Source organism: Centruroides sculpturatus, unplaced genomic scaffold (assembly GCF_000671375.1).
Source record: "Centruroides sculpturatus isolate CEXI.00-Female unplaced genomic scaffold, Cexi_2.0 scaffold381, whole genome shotgun sequence".
Classification (NCBI taxonomy): domain Eukaryota; kingdom Metazoa; phylum Arthropoda; class Arachnida; order Scorpiones; family Buthidae; genus Centruroides; species Centruroides sculpturatus.
The window spans coordinates 88,193-105,882 of record NW_019384670.1 but is presented as its reverse complement, the minus strand read 5'-3'; the positions used below and the strand labels follow the sequence as shown (position 1 = coordinate 105,882).

General features: G+C 27.7%; 1 protein-coding gene across 2 annotated transcripts in view; it reads left to right on the top strand.

The window, feature by feature from the left end:
• The window catches only part of LOC111626687 (vacuole membrane protein 1-like), an 81,116-nt gene that overhangs the window by 28,461 nt on the left and 34,965 nt on the right, over nucleotides 1-17,690 (top strand). For both annotated transcript variants that reach the window (XM_023370168.1, XM_023370170.1), the window contains 3 exons: nucleotides 9,558-9,609; nucleotides 11,138-11,226; nucleotides 11,711-11,791. In XM_023370168.1, the coding sequence (XP_023225936.1) occupies nucleotides 9,558-9,609; nucleotides 11,138-11,226; nucleotides 11,711-11,791 (222 nt within the window). The remainder of the gene's footprint in view (nucleotides 1-9,557; nucleotides 9,610-11,137; nucleotides 11,227-11,710; nucleotides 11,792-17,690) is intronic.

Sequence of the window (17,690 nt, the reverse complement as noted above, 5' to 3'; positions counted from 1 at the left end):
CACCAACAAACAGGCTGTACATGACATTGCTAATATCAAGCAGTTGTTGTATTCAATAGGCAGAAAAGCAGCATCAAAACAAACCATGAAGTCAAGTGAAGTGCTAATGAGCATATATACTTTGAATCTGTTTGTGCTTACAGTGTATACAGTTTCTGTCAGCTTTATTCTACATATATACAGCATAATATACAAACTTGTAACATATGTGTTTCTATAGAATAAAGAATAGAGATCTCAAGAAACTGAATAATTTCAAGTACTGATATTTCTTGTATGTAGGGGTTAAAAAGCAGAAATAATTTTAAAATGGATATTTTCCTGAGTATGCAGGAAATCTGTTGTTCGTGATATAACAGATTCTCAGTACAATGGATGATTTTTGGCAGCCAGAGTGATCTATTAAAACAAGATTCTATTGTATTTTGCTTAACTTTACAGAGCTGTGCCATTTTTATAATTTAAAAAAATTCTTTGAAAACAATATTAACTTTTTATATTATTTGCACTTATTTAACCTGTATTTTTTTTTTTTTTTTTTTTTTTTTTTTTTTTTTTTTTTTTTTTTTTTTTTTTTTTTTTTTTTTTTTTTTTTTTTTTTTTTTTTTTTTTTTTTTTTTTTTTTTTTTTTTTTTTTTTTTTTTTTTTTTTTTTTTTTTTTTTTTTTTTTTTTTTTTTTTTTTTTTTTTTTTTTTTTTTTTTTTTTTTTTTTTTTTTTTTTTTTTTTTTTTTTTTTTTTTTTTTTTTTTTTTTTTTTTTTTTTTTTTTTTTTTTTTTTTTTTTTTTTTTTTTTTTTTTTTTTTTTTTTTTTTTTTTTTTTTTTTTTTTTTTTTTTTTTTTTTTTTTTTTTTTTTTTTTTTTTTTTTTTTTTTTTTTTTTTTTTTTTTTTTTTTTTTTTTTTTTTTTTTTTTTTTTTTTTTTTTTTTTTTTTTTTTTTTTTTTTTTTTTTTTTTTTTTTTTTTTTTTTTTTTTTTTTTTTTTTTTTTTTTTTTTTTTTTTTTTTTTTTTTTTTTTTTTTTTTTTTTTTTTTTTTTTTTTTTTTTTTTTTTTTTTTTTTTTTTTTTTTTTTTTTTTTTTTTTTTTTTTTTTTTTTTTTTTTTTTTTTTTTTTTTTTTTTTTTTTTTTTTTTTTTTTTTTTTTTTTTTTTTTTTTTTTTTTTTTTTTTTTTTTTTTTTTTTTTTTTTTTTTTTTTTTTTTTTTTTTTTTTTTTTTTTTTTTTTTTTTTTTTTTTTTTTTTTTTTTTTTTTTTTTTTTTTTTTTTTTTTTTTTTTTTTTTTTTTTTTTTTTTTTTTTTTTTTTTTTTTTTTTTTTTTTTTTTTTTTTTTTTTTTTTTTTTTTTTTTTTTTTTTTTTTTTTTTTTTTTTTTTTTTTTTTTTTTTTTTTTTTTTTTTTTTTTTTTTTTTTTTTNCAGGGCCGGCCTTCTCTATAAAGGGGCCCGGGTGCAAGAAACTATTTGGGCCCTACATTTTTTGTAAAATAAAAAAAATTACAAACACGAACATATATTAATGCATGTTTATTTTGGTCAAAGTGTAGTGCCAAAATTTAGTGTGACCATTGAGTCTTTCTATGACATGAAGACCTTGCTGATGAGTGTCAGCACCAACAAACAGGCTGTACATGACATTGCTAATATCAAGCAGTTGTTGTATTCAATAGGCAGAAAAGCAGCATCAAAACAAACCATGAAGTCAAGTGAAGTGCTAATGAGCATATATACTTTGAATCTGTTTGTGCTTACAGTGTATACAGTTTCTGTCAGCTTTATTCTACATATATACAGCATAATATACAAACTTGTAACATATGTGTTTCTATAGAATAAAGAATAGAGATCTCAAGAAACTGAATAATTTCAAGTACTGATATTTCTTGTATGTAGGGGTTAAAAAGCAGAAATAATTTTAAAATGGATATTTTCCTGAGTATGCAGGAAATCTGTTGTTCGTGATATAACAGATTCTCAGTACAATGGATGATTTTTGGCAGCCAGAGTGATCTATTAAAACAAGATTCTATTGTATTTTGCTTAACTTTACAGAGCTGTGCCATTTTTATAATTTAAAAAAATTCTTTGAAAACAATATTAACTTTTTATATTATTTGCACTTATTTAACCTGTATTTTTTTTTTTTTTTTTTTTTTTTTTTTTTTTTTTTTTTTTTTTTTTTTTTTTTTTTTTTTTTTTTTTTTTTTTTTTTTTTTTTTTNAACCCGACAACGCCGCGAAATTTTGCGAATTGCAACATGGAACCCGACAACGCCGCGAAATTATGCGAATCGCGGCATTTATTTTATTTTTATTTTATTTTTCAAAAGACACTGTGGCCAGGTTGGCCTTTTACAAGCATCTTAACAGTTAATCAAAACAAACAAACAAACAAACAAAAATCAGGACGCGAGCTGAGAAAGAAAAATTAATTAACAACAAATAACGTTGAGTCTTAACCTTTTTTCCATTTTTTTACATTTTTTCTGAAGATTTCATAACTCGATATATTACGTAAATCATCGCACAGACTATTAAAAATTTTAATAAATTTATGTTAAGAGAAAAGAAGACATTGTAATTTAAAATGATGCAGAGCAAAATAATAATAAGCATCTTCAAAAATGGGGAGATGGCTCTTAAAATCAGTCATTGGCATCATTCTCTTGTATACTCATAAAGAATTCTAATTCCTTGTAATGCATAAACTACTTTACTTTTATGTGATTTATCATTTGACATCATAAAATTAAAATCTGACAAGAATCCAAGCAAAGATATTCTAAAATTAAACTAGTTTATTTATTATGCAAAGAATTAATACAAACATCACCGTGAAATTCCAGCAATTTTAAATTTGGTTGAAAACATAGTTACATTATACTTTAATGATCATCATTTAGAATAAAGAAATAAAAAAGATTTAAAAAATAGAACATTTAAGAACTTAGATTGTTTCTATAAATGGAACAAAAACAAAAAAATTACAGAATACAATCATAAATGGAATAAATATAAATTTAAGCAATGTTCTCTGTGTGTGTATCTACAAGCATACTATGAGCACATTAATACAAATAAATACAGAATGTGATAGATAAAATAAAAATATTTATACAAAAACAATATAGATATACCAATGGGACATGAGGGAGAACAAACAAGTTATGGAATGTTGTAAGCTAGTGGTAAACTAATCAGCATGTGTCATAATCTGTGCTGGAACTGCAGTGAATTCTGTGAAGAATTTTCTGATGAACTGTGCTGTTTTTGAACCTAGAATTCTATTCATACTATATCTGCTTGCATCAATGGATTTCAATTGGTTTTATACCTTGCTTGTCAAAAATCTGACAGTACTATGCTGTTCTTCCTTTATGCACTGCTTGAGAGGTGCTGCTGTTTTCTCGGCATGTTGCCTTATGTTCTTCCATGTTAACAATGTTGCCAGTTGCAATTACTATTAACTGATTTGAAGTTTCATGTGTCAAAATTACCATGATATATTGTTCATCCTCCCAAATTTTAATGATATTTTTCCCGTTTTCTATTCAACCTGCCTTGAATATTTTCTTTTTTACTATTAAATGACAAAAACATGATTTTATTTCATAATGAAGTGACAATTTAAGACCTTAGTCTACACATCCACTACACATCCACTTTATTCGGTACTGTATCCTTTGTAAATTTGTTCCATTCCTCTTCTATTGGCATAATTATGGCTTTTGTGGTCATTTGCATCAAATTTTTTATAAAATTACATTAAAACCAACTTTCAGTTTACTTCTATTCTTGACTTGCTGTCTTTTATTTTAATGAACATTAACATTGGTATTTTACCAGATGTGTTTGACGCACACCATTTTAGACTTTGTTATAAAATAAAAACAGACATTAAAAATAAAGACACAGCTTTAACAAAAGAAACACAAAAACTTTTAAAAAGTTTGTATAGCACAAATAACTTCCTCCTCTTCTTCATCACATCCTGGTATTTTAAATTGATGAGTAGCTTTATTAACCTGTCCCATGTTGTTCCCAAGTATTTTTGTGTTGACCTCATTTGACCTAACCCATTAACCAGGGCCGGCCTTCTCTGTAAAGGGGCCCGGGTGCAAGAAACTATTTGGGCCCTACATTTTTTGTAAAATAAAAAAAATTACAAACACGAACATATATTAATGCATGTTTATTTAAAGCGTGATTTTGTTCTTGCTAATACATGAATTACTTCAGGAAAATTATAATTTTTGCAATTTCTTTTTCGATGCTTAATATAGCAAATGCATTAAGCGTTCTGCACACATGCTGGATCGAAGATAATTCTTTATTAATTTTAATTTGCTGAAAGAGCGCTCAGCACTTGCTATAGTAACTGGCAACGCAAAGAAAAGTTTTAACACAGTTAATACATTTAGAAATAACTCATTATAATTATTATTTAGTATGTATTGCATATGTCTTGTGCGTTATTTACATCCCTTTCATTCAAAATCAAATCCCGTAGCAAACCAATTTCCTGGATTAGGTTTTCATCTACATCTTTGTTATAAAACTTTACAAAGTTTTTGGAACATTTTTCTAATTCATGTTTTTCTAAGGTTTTCATATCAGTGATTAATTTGAAATCAGAAATAATATTTGGTATACTTTTAAATCTATCTTCTATTTGTACAATAACAGTATCAATTAGAGTGTTAAAAAAATAACATCTAAAATTCCTCTACCGGGTTTTCTAAAGCTTCATCTGCTATTTCGGAATATAACCTTTTCCTTTTTCAGGAAAATGTTCTGAAATATTCAAATTACGTGCTAGCACTTTTACTTCGTCTAAAAATGTGTTAAATTTTGGATTTCAGTTTTAATTTTATTGACTAAATTAAAAGCCGACTCAAGAATAATTGTTTTTGCTTGAAATAATATTGATAGCGTTGATTTTACACAACATTGCAAACCATACTATTAAACATAAAATAAATGGCATTTCTTGTATTGAATCCAATAGACTTTTAGCTTCGGATACCGCTGTATTATCGTTACTTACATAAATAAATTCTTCTAGGGCATTACAAGTTTGTTCAAACTGTGTATATGTTACTGTGAATGACCGATATCTGGCGAATGTCAACATTCACACAGTCGTTTCGTGTATGTACGAAATATTTGCTAAATATAATCATTTCTCACTTACACCGGCAAATGTCGACATTCAGCATGCACTGATGGTGAATGCTCAATAAAAATATTTTTATTACGTTAATATGTCAAAATAGGAGAAAGCTTAAGTAACGGCACATGTAAATAAACTGTTGAACCTAAAACGAACAGTACGTTCTAAATCATTAAAGAATATAATACAATAATAAACTTACACATAAATTATGTGATTGACGTTGTACAATCTTATTTATTGCAATAACTTAAACTGTTATGGCACTTTGAGTCCCTCGCTTTTACAACTGCATTTATTCGTGGAACACTTCTTTTTGCAATGACAGCGTGTACAGTAGACCCCTATAACACTGTAGGGGTCACTTAGATTTTACAAATACGTGTGTCGGGCTGTGAACGGCTCACGTATTTGTAAAATCTAAGTGACTCGTACAACATGGAATTCATATAACACGGAAATATCTACAGTGTTATAGGAGAGTCTACTGTATAGCCTTACCCTCTACTTTTCGATTTAGCTGTAGCTGCTTTACTCAGCGATATTTCTTGAGAAGAAATTTCATCTATGAAAAGTAACTTTTCTTTACAAATTACAACCTGATTACGTAATTACGTGATCACGAACTGATCTGTTAATGGTGTCTTTTATTCGGATATCGCCGACGCCTTACTGACGAACCCTCTCATCTTCCGCCACTCGACCTGACTAATCGATCCCCACCTCACGGGATCAAAAGAACAAAAACTCCATCCAGTGACAAAGTGGGTGATTTCCACCAAACCGTTGCCAGGAAAAGAGGTACGACCTTGTCCTACCTCCGACTATCCACAAAGGATTTGGCGATAGACTGTCGCCTCTCTGTCGACATCGGCTTTTCGGGTGTCGTTTTGACCTCCATCAAAGCTTATCTGTGCTTGTTGACATACACCGGCGATTGTTCGAATGTTTAATAATATAACCAAATATTCGGTCTTTCACCAACGTATTTTGTATGTGTCGACATTTACCAGAGAATATCGACATTCTCTAATTTTGGTCTTTTACAGTAACATATGCACTGCTTTAATCGAATCTATTTTGGCTTCCCAACGAATGTCACATAATGGTTTAAGAGTAATGTTTAAATGCTGTTGTAGAATTACCCATCTCTTTGTAGATGTAGAAAATAAGCAATATAAACGTTGCAATATCCCCAAAAAATTTTTACAATATATACTGCTGGAAGCAGCATCACAAATTAATAAATTAAAAGAGTGTGATAGGCAAGGCACATATATTGCGTGACGGTTTACAGTAATTATTCTAGATTGTACAGTACACCTTTATATTTCCCTTTCATGTTGCTACCGTTGTCGTATCCCTGCCCTCTACAATTCATAATATCTAAATCAAGCTCACTTAATGTTTTCAATAGTTTTTGCTAGTCCTTCTTCAGTCACATCAGTTGCTTCAATAAAATTTATAAATGACTCATTTATAATTAATCTTTTCTCTTCAAAATTTACATACCTAATAATAATTGAAGTTTGTTCCTTATGGGAAATATCAGGAGTACAATCCATTTGGATACTATAGTATGTGGCTTCTTTTATATCGTCTTTAATTTTGTTAAGGACTTCATCTCCTAACGCAGAAATAATTTGTTCTCGTGATCTATGTGCTAAATGATGCACAATTCTATTTTTCGAATTTTTTATTCTGTTTATATGATACATTAGAACAGAGTCGTATTTACTTAAAACTACGACTATATGCAAATATACATATAATCTTATATGGCTGATGGCCACAGTATTATTTTCATTTCTTAACGCGGGCTATATGGTATTGAGATTTTTTTTTTAAAGTCAAATTTAGGTGGGGATCCTTGGGAGTTTCCCGAATCAAATAACAAAAACTAAACATTCGCATCACCGAGAATTAGTTTGAAGATTGTCGAAATTCAGAGATTACAATAATAATGTTTACGATAAAATGTACTTTTCGTCATACTGACAACGATAGGAATATTGTCGAGTTTTCTTGTGCATTCTTGACAATGTTAGGGCCCCCTCAATCGCGGGTCCCCGGTGCACAGCATCCGCCGCACTCCCCCGATGGCCGGCCCTGCCATTAACCCCGAACATACTCGTTTCTGTGTCAAAACACTTTTGATACTAGATGTTGCTATGCGTCATAATTTTTATATTAAAACAAACTTTCAAAATATAACTTTTTTGTTTTTATGTTTTTCAATGTATTTATTTTGTTTGTGCAAAATAAAAAAATAATTTTTAACGATAAGTAGCCACAATTATTATTTAAAAAAAATTTTTTTGTTAGGCTTAACATACACAAAAATTCAACATGGCGGCCACACACAACGGAGAAAAATTTCAACATGGGATAGGTTAAGGATTAAGTATTCACATGTAATTAAAGGACTGTTAACACTAACAAGGTCATCAAATGCTTTTTTCATATTCATGTTTTTCCAATTGTCAGGTTACCCACTTTCAAACACTTCCCAAACTTGACATCCATTAAAATCATATAAACAGAGGTTAACAGTTCTGTATAAGAATCAAAAAATTAAAGACAACCGAGTTACAACAACAAAAAAATTATTTTGTTCTTTAATTAATGTCCACGTCATCCATCTGAGGACTAGTGAACTCAAAGTTCTTACCTCCAAATTGTACTAGTGATATAACCTCTTCATGTAAGGATTATTTTTGTTGTTGAAATAACCCTTAATTCAGTTTTTCTAAAACAGGATTATTGATTACAGTTACAATTATTGATTGCTTTATCTCATTGCATGATTTTTCAATAAAGTGCATTGCATCAAGAATGCTTAATTTTGTTTGAACTTTGGAATTTCCACTTAACAGAAGTAAACATTATTACACTTAAATCTTTCACCTGCTGTGTGCAATGCTTTAGTTTTTTATATCTGCATACTTAAATCTTAATGAGCTTATTTCAACAACAAAAATAATCCTTACATGAAGAGGTTATATCACTAGTACAATTTGGAGGTAAGAACTTGAGTTCACTAGTCCTCAGATGGATGACTTGGACATTAATTCAAGAAAAAAATAATTTTTTTGTTGTTGGAAGTTGGTTGTCTTTAATTTTTTTATTCTTATATAAAACTGTTAACCTCTGTTTATTCATTTTTCCTTTTGGCATTTTTCCCACAAAAGCAAAAAGTTTTGCCAGGTAGAAGACTGAAAAGTAAATCTATTTAGTCAACATAAAATATGTCTTTTTAGTCTCCAAGAAATGAATTAACTTTCTCCTTCCTCTCTTTCACTGTTTTAGGATTAATAGTTTTACTCTCACCATTCAGTTTTATAGATCAGGTTATGCCTTCTTTTAAAACAATTATTCATCTATTTGATACTTTAAATATCTGTAAATTGAAGTTTTTTGCAATTTTAAAAACTTTTTCTCTTATTCTCAGTCTATCAATAAGAATGTTCTGGGTCTGAGAGAGACAGTTTAATCTTGTATTGAATATTATTTTTTTTAAGTTCATATGGTAAAATCTTCATACATTTTCTCTTCTTGGTAAAGAAGAGAAAATGTTCAAGCAGTTCAAGAAAATGTTCTTCTTGAACTGCTTTTTTTAATATTCTCAATTTTCTATCAACTTTTAACAATTGTATTTGAAATCAAAATTGAAATTTTTAGTCACTTCATGAGGTTTACTTGTACTCAATCATAAGATTGCCTTAAACAATCTGGCTATAAATTTACTATTGATTAATGATTAGATACTAATTAATTTGGTACTAGAGGTAGATTTGAGTATCTATGCATCAGGCTTTGGGATGTTTAGTATACTTATTTACTTTTGTTTCCATACTTCTTTCAATACCTGTAGTTGTATAGTGAGAGATTATATATTTCTTTCTTGGCTTTCATTTTCTTTATTATGAGGTTGAAAAAGATTAGTAAACTGTTTGGAATGAAGAAACTTTAAATCCCATGCCCATACGGGAATACTTTACTCAAACAGTACTAGAACTGAATTAACCATGGCAGATTGGAAACAGTAGCATTATCTATGTCATAAAAACTCATTTATTTTAATTTCCTTTTCTTTATTTTTGAAAATATGGATTTAATCAGTCAAAATATGTAAATTTAAAGAAATGTAAAAAAAGCTGTAATTTACAAGAAATTTTTTGTATAGAACTGACTAAAAGAAAAAATTTACAACAGAAAAATGTGGTGTAAATTATAGGTAAATGTTAATTCTTGGGACATATATACATGGTTTAACTATATTATCAAATGGAGTTTTGTATTTTTAACTTAATTAGCATTCAACTCTGATCTTTGTCTACTTTTTACTTATATAGTGAATTTTAAAATATTTAAATATTTTTTCTAATCTTTTAAGGGTGCTGGCACAGCTTTAGGTGAATTACCTCCATATTTCATGGCCAAAGCATGTAAGTTTTGTAAAAATTCAGTTTTATAACCTCGTTAAAATTTATATTGGCTATTATTCATAAATTCTTAGTTAATTAGCAAATAAGCTGAAAATCAAAGTGACATTTTTTGATTTTATAATATTTTTTAACACTGACATTTTTTAAAATTAATTTTTAATTTCATTGAAAACAAAACTTGCATCAAAATAAAATTCAGTACTTAAATTTTATACTGCAAAATGTTTGAATAAATCTACCATTTTGTATTTTTATCAAAATTTTAACAACTCATCAAAGCTAAAATTTCAAATAAAAATGATTTAAAATTTTATAAAATTTATGTTTCACTTATCTTTTTTAAGTAGATATATTAAGTCTAACTTTCCAGACTATTTTCAGTTTATAAGAAATCCAAATAATGCAGCAAATTTGAAAGAGAGTCCAAATTTATTGGATTAATAAGCTTTCTTACAATCACCACAGCCAAAAATAGTCCAGGAAGTTATGCTTAGTGATTATGTAGTTCAGTCTTGATTACAGTCGACCCCCCTATAACGTACGTTCCTATAACGACAATTCCTATAACGTAGCGAAAAAATTGTAGAAACTTTCGTATAAAGTACCTCCTATAACGTCGTTTCGCGACAAGATTGATAGAGTCTGGACCAATAGTGGATGAGCAGCCGAACTACTTACCTCCGACCCTGCGCCACGCTACGGAGCGGCTAAATTGAGTTTGCTATCGTCTGTTTAGTATTATATATAAATTATATATAAATTAGGTACTGTACATATAATTATATATTAATTATATATAAATTAGGTACTGTATATATAATTATATATTAACTTAATTTATTGTAACTTTATTATAATTATATATATGCTTTCTGCCGCCTGGCAACACGCTACGGAGATTTTAGGCTAGTAAGTTGAGTTTATTATCGTCTGTACAGTATGTAAATTAGGTACCGTAAGTCTAATACAGCACTAATTTTATACATTTCTTGTGAAAGAAACACTTCTTATTCAACGGCCATAAAAATTATTTATATTAATGATGTCTCCAAAGGTCAAGTTATCTTTCTGCGATAAATTATTTATCAGATATCGCGGCCGCCGTTTCGTGTGCTGTTCCGCGACGAAGACAAGCTTTGAACAACGGGCGTAGTCGAACGGTACACACTCGGTAAGTAATCCTATAATTTTTTGTTTATAGCATAGTTTATACGGATTACTCCCAAAAAATTATACGTGTTTTGGAAATGTTGAGTGGAATTAGTCTAGAATCGGTTAATTTTATAGAAGAAAACCTTTCGAACAGCCTTAGTCTGTAAAGTTCCCACCTATCGGGCTGCGATTGGCTCATGTATTTAATCGTTCCTACAACGTAAAATTTGATTAGCGTGGAATGTATCTAAGCGTTATAGGGGGTCTACTGTATGTTGTTTAAATACATAACAGAAAATTAAGTATGGTTTTTAGCATTAGATAATTACTGTAATTTTATTATAATCTGAAAAAAATTTTACTAATTAAATTTTAGCAAGATTATCGGGACAAGATCCAGATGATGATGAATTGAAACAGTTTGAAGAATTAATTCGAAAAAAAAAAGAACATCCAGAAGAACAGGTTAGAAAATAATTTATTTCATTCTTGAATAAGATACAGTTTTTCTTTAAGTAATATTTTTCTTTATATTTTTAAATAAGAAACTTAAAGGAAGAAAATTTTAATATTTCAAATTATTGTATTTTTTATCTTTCAAGTTTTATAAATCAGTTTGTATTAAAAAAACAATGAAGAGATTGGTATTAGAAATGATAATTCATAATAATGAAATAAAATGTAAAATGTTATTTCCATTGCTAAATTAAGTAGTTTAATGAAAGTTATTTTATTTTGAATAATATATGATGAGTTGAATCAATTTAGTGTATAATATGGAAAAACCAAAATCTGCAGCTTGTTAAAATGTGTGTGAACTTTTGGTGCAGACCTAGTACAAATAACAATCTATATGGAATGTTATAGTATTATAATTAGTATGTCAAAGATAATTTAATCAAATGTAAATAAGCATGTAATATTAAAATTACAAAATTTTTATTTTTAGTCGTTTATTGATAAGACAAAACTGGCAATTGAAAAACTAGTTGAAAGAGTTGGATTTTTTGGAATTCTTGCATGTGCTTCGGTAAGTAATTGCTTTCTTTGTACAAAAGCTTAATTAAATAACTTATTTTGTATTAAAATTTTATAAATTTAGACAATAGAAGATAAATTTTTCAGATGAAAAACCTTTTGGATAACAAACTGAAACTATTGTACATTACTGTTTGAAACAAAAATTTTTATATAAAATCAAATCTAATAATTTTAAAATTAATTTTTGATATTGCAATTATGAAAAATCCTTTAATTTAGCAAGTTATTTCAGGTAACAAACATTTCTTATAAGTTGTCTTTGGATTAAATCCAAATAATCATATAGTTGTTTTCTAAAAGTATTAGACTTATAGAACAGTTTTTTTTATTTAAAAAACACTATGTTGGCTAATAATAATTAATTTTATATTATTCCTCCTATAATTTTTTTTACTAAAGACCAAGACTACAAAATCAACTTTTTAATAAGCCTTTAATGCTATGTACTTTGGATGCTACACATCCCTCTTCAGGATAAAAATGTTTTTTTAAAAAGTACACAATTACAAATGAATTAGGTAAATTATATAAATTTTAAAACCATCACTGACCTTTCTATAATGAAGTAAATTTACAATTATTAAAACCACACACAGATATACAAGACACTCACTATTCTACCTGCATCTATAGCACTTATTACTGAAGATGATGTTATCCCATATGTCATCTGTTTCCATTCCTCTATTTAAATTTATTAATGTTTTATTATTATTCGTTATCATTATATGCTCTTTAAATTTTTCTAAATAAGAATTTTTTCTTTAGCTAATATTTCTACATTATTTTTATCAATGGTACAATTATATTTGTTACAATGAATGAACCATGGCAATTGCTTGTACTTTAATCTGATTGCTGATTCGTGCTCTTTTACTCTAATAACTAAAGATCTACCAGTTTCACTGATATAGTACACTTTGTTATCACAAGTACAATTTAACTTATAAACTATACTGTACATTTTCAATTTTTCCATACATGAATTATTTGTTTTAATTAACAGAGCTCTTGATTTATTATATGTTTTTGTTGCTAGATTAATATCACATTTTCTAAATACTTTATTATGTTTTTTGAATATTCCCTGAACATATGGAATAGATAAAAATTTATTATCACTATTGTTAACCTTTACATTAAATTTCAATTATGATTTTTAATCCATTTGTTTAGTAATGCATTCGGATAATCGTTAAATAAAAACTTCTGTTTTAAATTTTGTTGATCTTATTATATTCTGTAAATTTGTTATTCTTCACCATATAATGGCTAAGGCTTCAATAACATTCTTTTTTACAGTTAATGGGCAATATGATCTATAATTTATTATTTTTCCCATATTACATTGTTTTTCATATGTTCTTACATAAAGTTTTTTGTCAGATCTAGTTATTGTAATGTCTAAATAATTTAATTTTTTATTCATTTTCAGTTCTATTTCAAATTTTATAAAAGGGTTTAAATCATTAACAAATTTTAGAGTCCACTTAAAATCAGTTTTAGTAATTTCATACATCAGAAATATATCATTCACATATCTTGCCATAAAGATAGTGCTTCAAAAAGGAATAATCTTTTGTATCAATTTCAAACATAACTATTTCCATATAGTTGTTTCTTAGGAGGTGTTTGTTAAAATAATTTTTGCTAAATTAGAAGTTTATTCTTCCATAATTTAACATTTAAAAAAAACATAGTAATCTTTTATTACAGTTCTGTTATACAAGAAAATATACATGTGTACTAGTATGTGTATTTTTTTTCTTATATTGAGGGAATTGAAATAAAATTTACACTGCTGCTTTCATTTGTAAATGCTTTATCTTTTATAATATGTCCTTTTAGTTTTATTCAACACCAGCATCTTATGTATAGTCTGCAACTAAAGAGGAGTCTAAACTCGAAATGCATCTTGCAGAATGACTATTTCAAAGATTTGATTTTTCCTTATAAATGAAGTGCATTCCCGTGTGATAGATAACTCCTTGAATTATCAATGTACTATATGATTTAGAAACATAAGACTTACAATCTTACAAATGCAATAGAATGATTGAGTGATTTTAAAATATTAGACTTTATAAATTGTGATCATATTAAAAAAAATACATATTTTTTTTTAATTTTCAGGTTTGTTTAATTCTCAATAATATACAGATTTACTTCTTTTATTGAAAGTGCAGATTAATTTTAAAACCAATATTAATTGTTTATGTGAAGAATAATTATAAAATTCAACAGGGAGGAGAGCACTGCAAAATTCTAGGATATTGAACTAAGTCCCAAATGTAACGTATGACAATATCAATTGTCATTTTTAAATTTTGAAACACTTTTAGATTTTAAAACTGCTGTATTAAATTATGCAGTATTATGAATTTGAGAGAGGAATCTATAATACTTTTATTAATCTAACATTGATAAGATATTTTTGAAATATTTTATCAATGTTAGATTAATACCTTACAATTACTATTTACACTCTCAGTTTGAGGGCAGTGTTAATGAACAGATGAAAATAAATTATAACAAAGTATAGGAAATGATAAATAATTTTAATTTAAATGGTATTATTTATAATTTTTCATTTTAATAATTTTGATTGTATTGATAAAACAATTTCTGATTTATTCCAGTTTATTAATATTTTATAAATTTTGGGAAATTTATTAAGGGATAAATTTAATAAATTTATACTTTTGTACACTATTATACAGGATTTGTTAATAATAAATAAATAATTGCGTGTTTCTTTTTTCAAAGCCATGTAGTTTTACAGTTGTGGATTAATAACAGGATAAATTAGTTTTATTTAATAAAACATTTTATTTTTAATTTAATAATTCGGTGATTATAAAAAATATATAACTATTAATTAAAAAGTTAGAGAAGTAATAGAATTTGACTTTAACAAAATAAAACAATGTATGTTTGTAATGTGCCATACTGTAAAAGACATTAGGGTCAGGGAAAGTCATTGTATTCAAAACAAAAATTTGAGTAGGAATTCTTTATAGGAACTTGTATTTTTGTATTTTAAACATACTCTTGTAACAAAAAGGACTAATGCCATAATTTACAACTTGATAATTCTAATTTCATTAATCTTCTCAGTGCAGAGTTACCAAGTCTATAGCTATATAGCTATCTCCTTAGATATAGGAAATTTTAAAGTGTGAAGAAAAAACATTAAAGTGGCAATAAAAATATACTGGCGATAGCCAGTATATTTTTATTGCCACTTTAATGATAAAAAGTAATGATAAAATCTTAGTCTGCTTGTTTTGACATTCAGCATGAAATTGAATCACAAATCACAATTTGGAAAAAACAGCCAAATGTCAAGCTTCATTCACATCCAGTGATTTAATGACATCACACAGCAAGTTCGGGAAGAAAATTAGGAAATGATGTTGAGAACCGAAAGCAGTTTTGTGCAATGCTGCCCAGCGTTTCCAGATTGGGAGTTTTTATCAACTGACAAAAATTTGGGGAATTTTTGGGGTGACCTTTTTCACTTTGATCCTTTTCAGTAGATTAAATCAAAAATTTTGACATGACAGAACATGTGAAATACTGTTTAAACATTGTGATCAAATGTGTTGTTCAGAATTATTCATAAAAAATTTATTCAAAAATGATTCCTATTGCTAGAAAGGGGAGAGACAGACATTCAAATCTCCAATTTGAATGAAACTTGGTGAGCATGTAGGCCTAAATACAAACAGCTTCTTGTCCAAATAATAAGACCCACTTCTCAAGCATTTCCAAAAATTGAGCCTCTGAAAATTTAGTGTTTAGCTCATAAGTCTTTGGAAGTTTTGAGTCTTTAGATATTCGAGTGAATAAGACGCAAAGCACTGAGCTAGACCTTAAGAGTTTTAGTTTAAGGGGACATGTTAAGGAAATCCTTTCAGGAATAATTGTGCAGGCCCGGCCTTGAGGAAATTCAGAATTTCCTATTGCCCACACACGAGGAGAAAAATCTCTTATTTAGTCAGTCGGCCATGCATCTGATGATGACATAGTAGCTGTTTTTGGATGTTTATTGGAAACAAATTGTATTAAAACTCGCAGGAAAAAACATGTGCATAGAAGTCTATGGTGTAAATTGTAGTACAGTGGAACCTCGGTTAATGAATGTCCTGGTTAATGACCAAATCGGTTTACGAACTTTTATTTTGGAAAATTTTTGTCTCGGATAACGAACTTAACGGCTTTTTGTGTCAAATTTGTAAGCTTGCCGACTTTTAGGGAAAATCAGTTAATGTCGGTGATGGTCTAGGGTCCATTCGTATGTTGGTGTGGCAGAGGAGACAAAGATGACAAGTATTTTACAGTGAAAATCGTTTATTAGAACGGGAAGATGCTTACATATTTGAGGTAGTTGGAAATGGCTTATCTACAGTATTTTCTCTCAGCACTGAGGAGTGGCGTATCGCTGGTCCTACGATAGTGCAAGCTGATCAGTCATAGCCCCAGAGCAAATGAGATGGGTTCGCTTGGTCACAGAAGCGATGGTAGGTGACAGAGCTTCAACAACTGGAGCAGTCTGCGAGACACAACACAAATTTTAGCGGGCACGACTTCAGGCTTAATCCAGATGAAGACGCCACAGATTAATTGCCATAGAATTTTTAGGAAAACTGTGTTTTGACTTTGAGATTCGGGAGTTTTTATAGTATTTCTTCCTTGAATCTCATCTTACGATTAGTCCTGCATCTCATTCCTCACTTTCCAATTGTTTTCTTCTTTGTCTCCAGGTGAAAACCGAAACCAGATCAGGTCATGAGAAAGGTTTGTTCCGAGGCATTTATTTGACACCTGTTTGTTAACTCTGATCAGAGATTGTTGATAAACCTATAAGCCTTTCGCTTATAATTTAGCCTATTGTTACTGCTATCTGTCATTTTAGAACTTTAACGACCGTATGTGATGTTTTTATACCCGTCAAATCTTTCCCTTTTTCCGAAAATTTAACCCAGATCGATTGTTTATGAGCACGTTTTCCTATATTTTCATTAAAGAAAACCCATTTTACAAATAAAATTACAAAAATACTGACGTCTAGAACAGATTAATTGTATTTACATTAATTTCCATGGGAAAAATTGCTTCGGTTAATGAACGGTCTCGTGGAACGGATTACGTTTGTTAACCGGGGTTCCACTGTAGTAGTGGTTTGGGTAGCACTAATCACAAAATTAATTTTTCATATGAATAATTTTTTAATGGAATTATTTCAGATCACAAAATTAATTTTTCAAGAAAAATCTTGGGCTATAGATTTTGTTAAAAGCATCAATTATCAGTGAAAGATCAATGGCAAGTTGATTTTACTACCAAAAAAATTAACAGATTAAATTTTATAGACGAAAAACCATTGGATGTAACTGGCTGGATCGAACATAGTAATTTACAAAATTTATTAAATTATTTCTCAACATACAAAGAATTATTTTTATTTAAAGGTGGATAGATAGAAAAAAACTCTTTTTAAAAACTGGAGCTACAGTTATTTAGACATTGAACTTCTTGGTTGTCCAAGATCAGATAATATTAAAAAGAATTGTTATTACCACAAATATAAAAGCATTGTTCTTTTTGCAATATTCTATCTTAAGAACAATTCTTAATTGAACAAAAAAATAGATATTTTCAAAATCAATATGTTGTATAAATATTTAATAAATAAGTAACAAATATAATTTAAATAGTTATTATTAATAAACTATTTCCCTATTTTATTTTGTCTTATTGTTAAAATAATATTTCAAATTGTTGTGTTTTAATTTATTTGGATATTAGAACAAAAAAAAAATAGCAAATATATATTTAAAAGAATGCTTTAATTTAAGCACATGTTTTCATCATCATAGGATAGC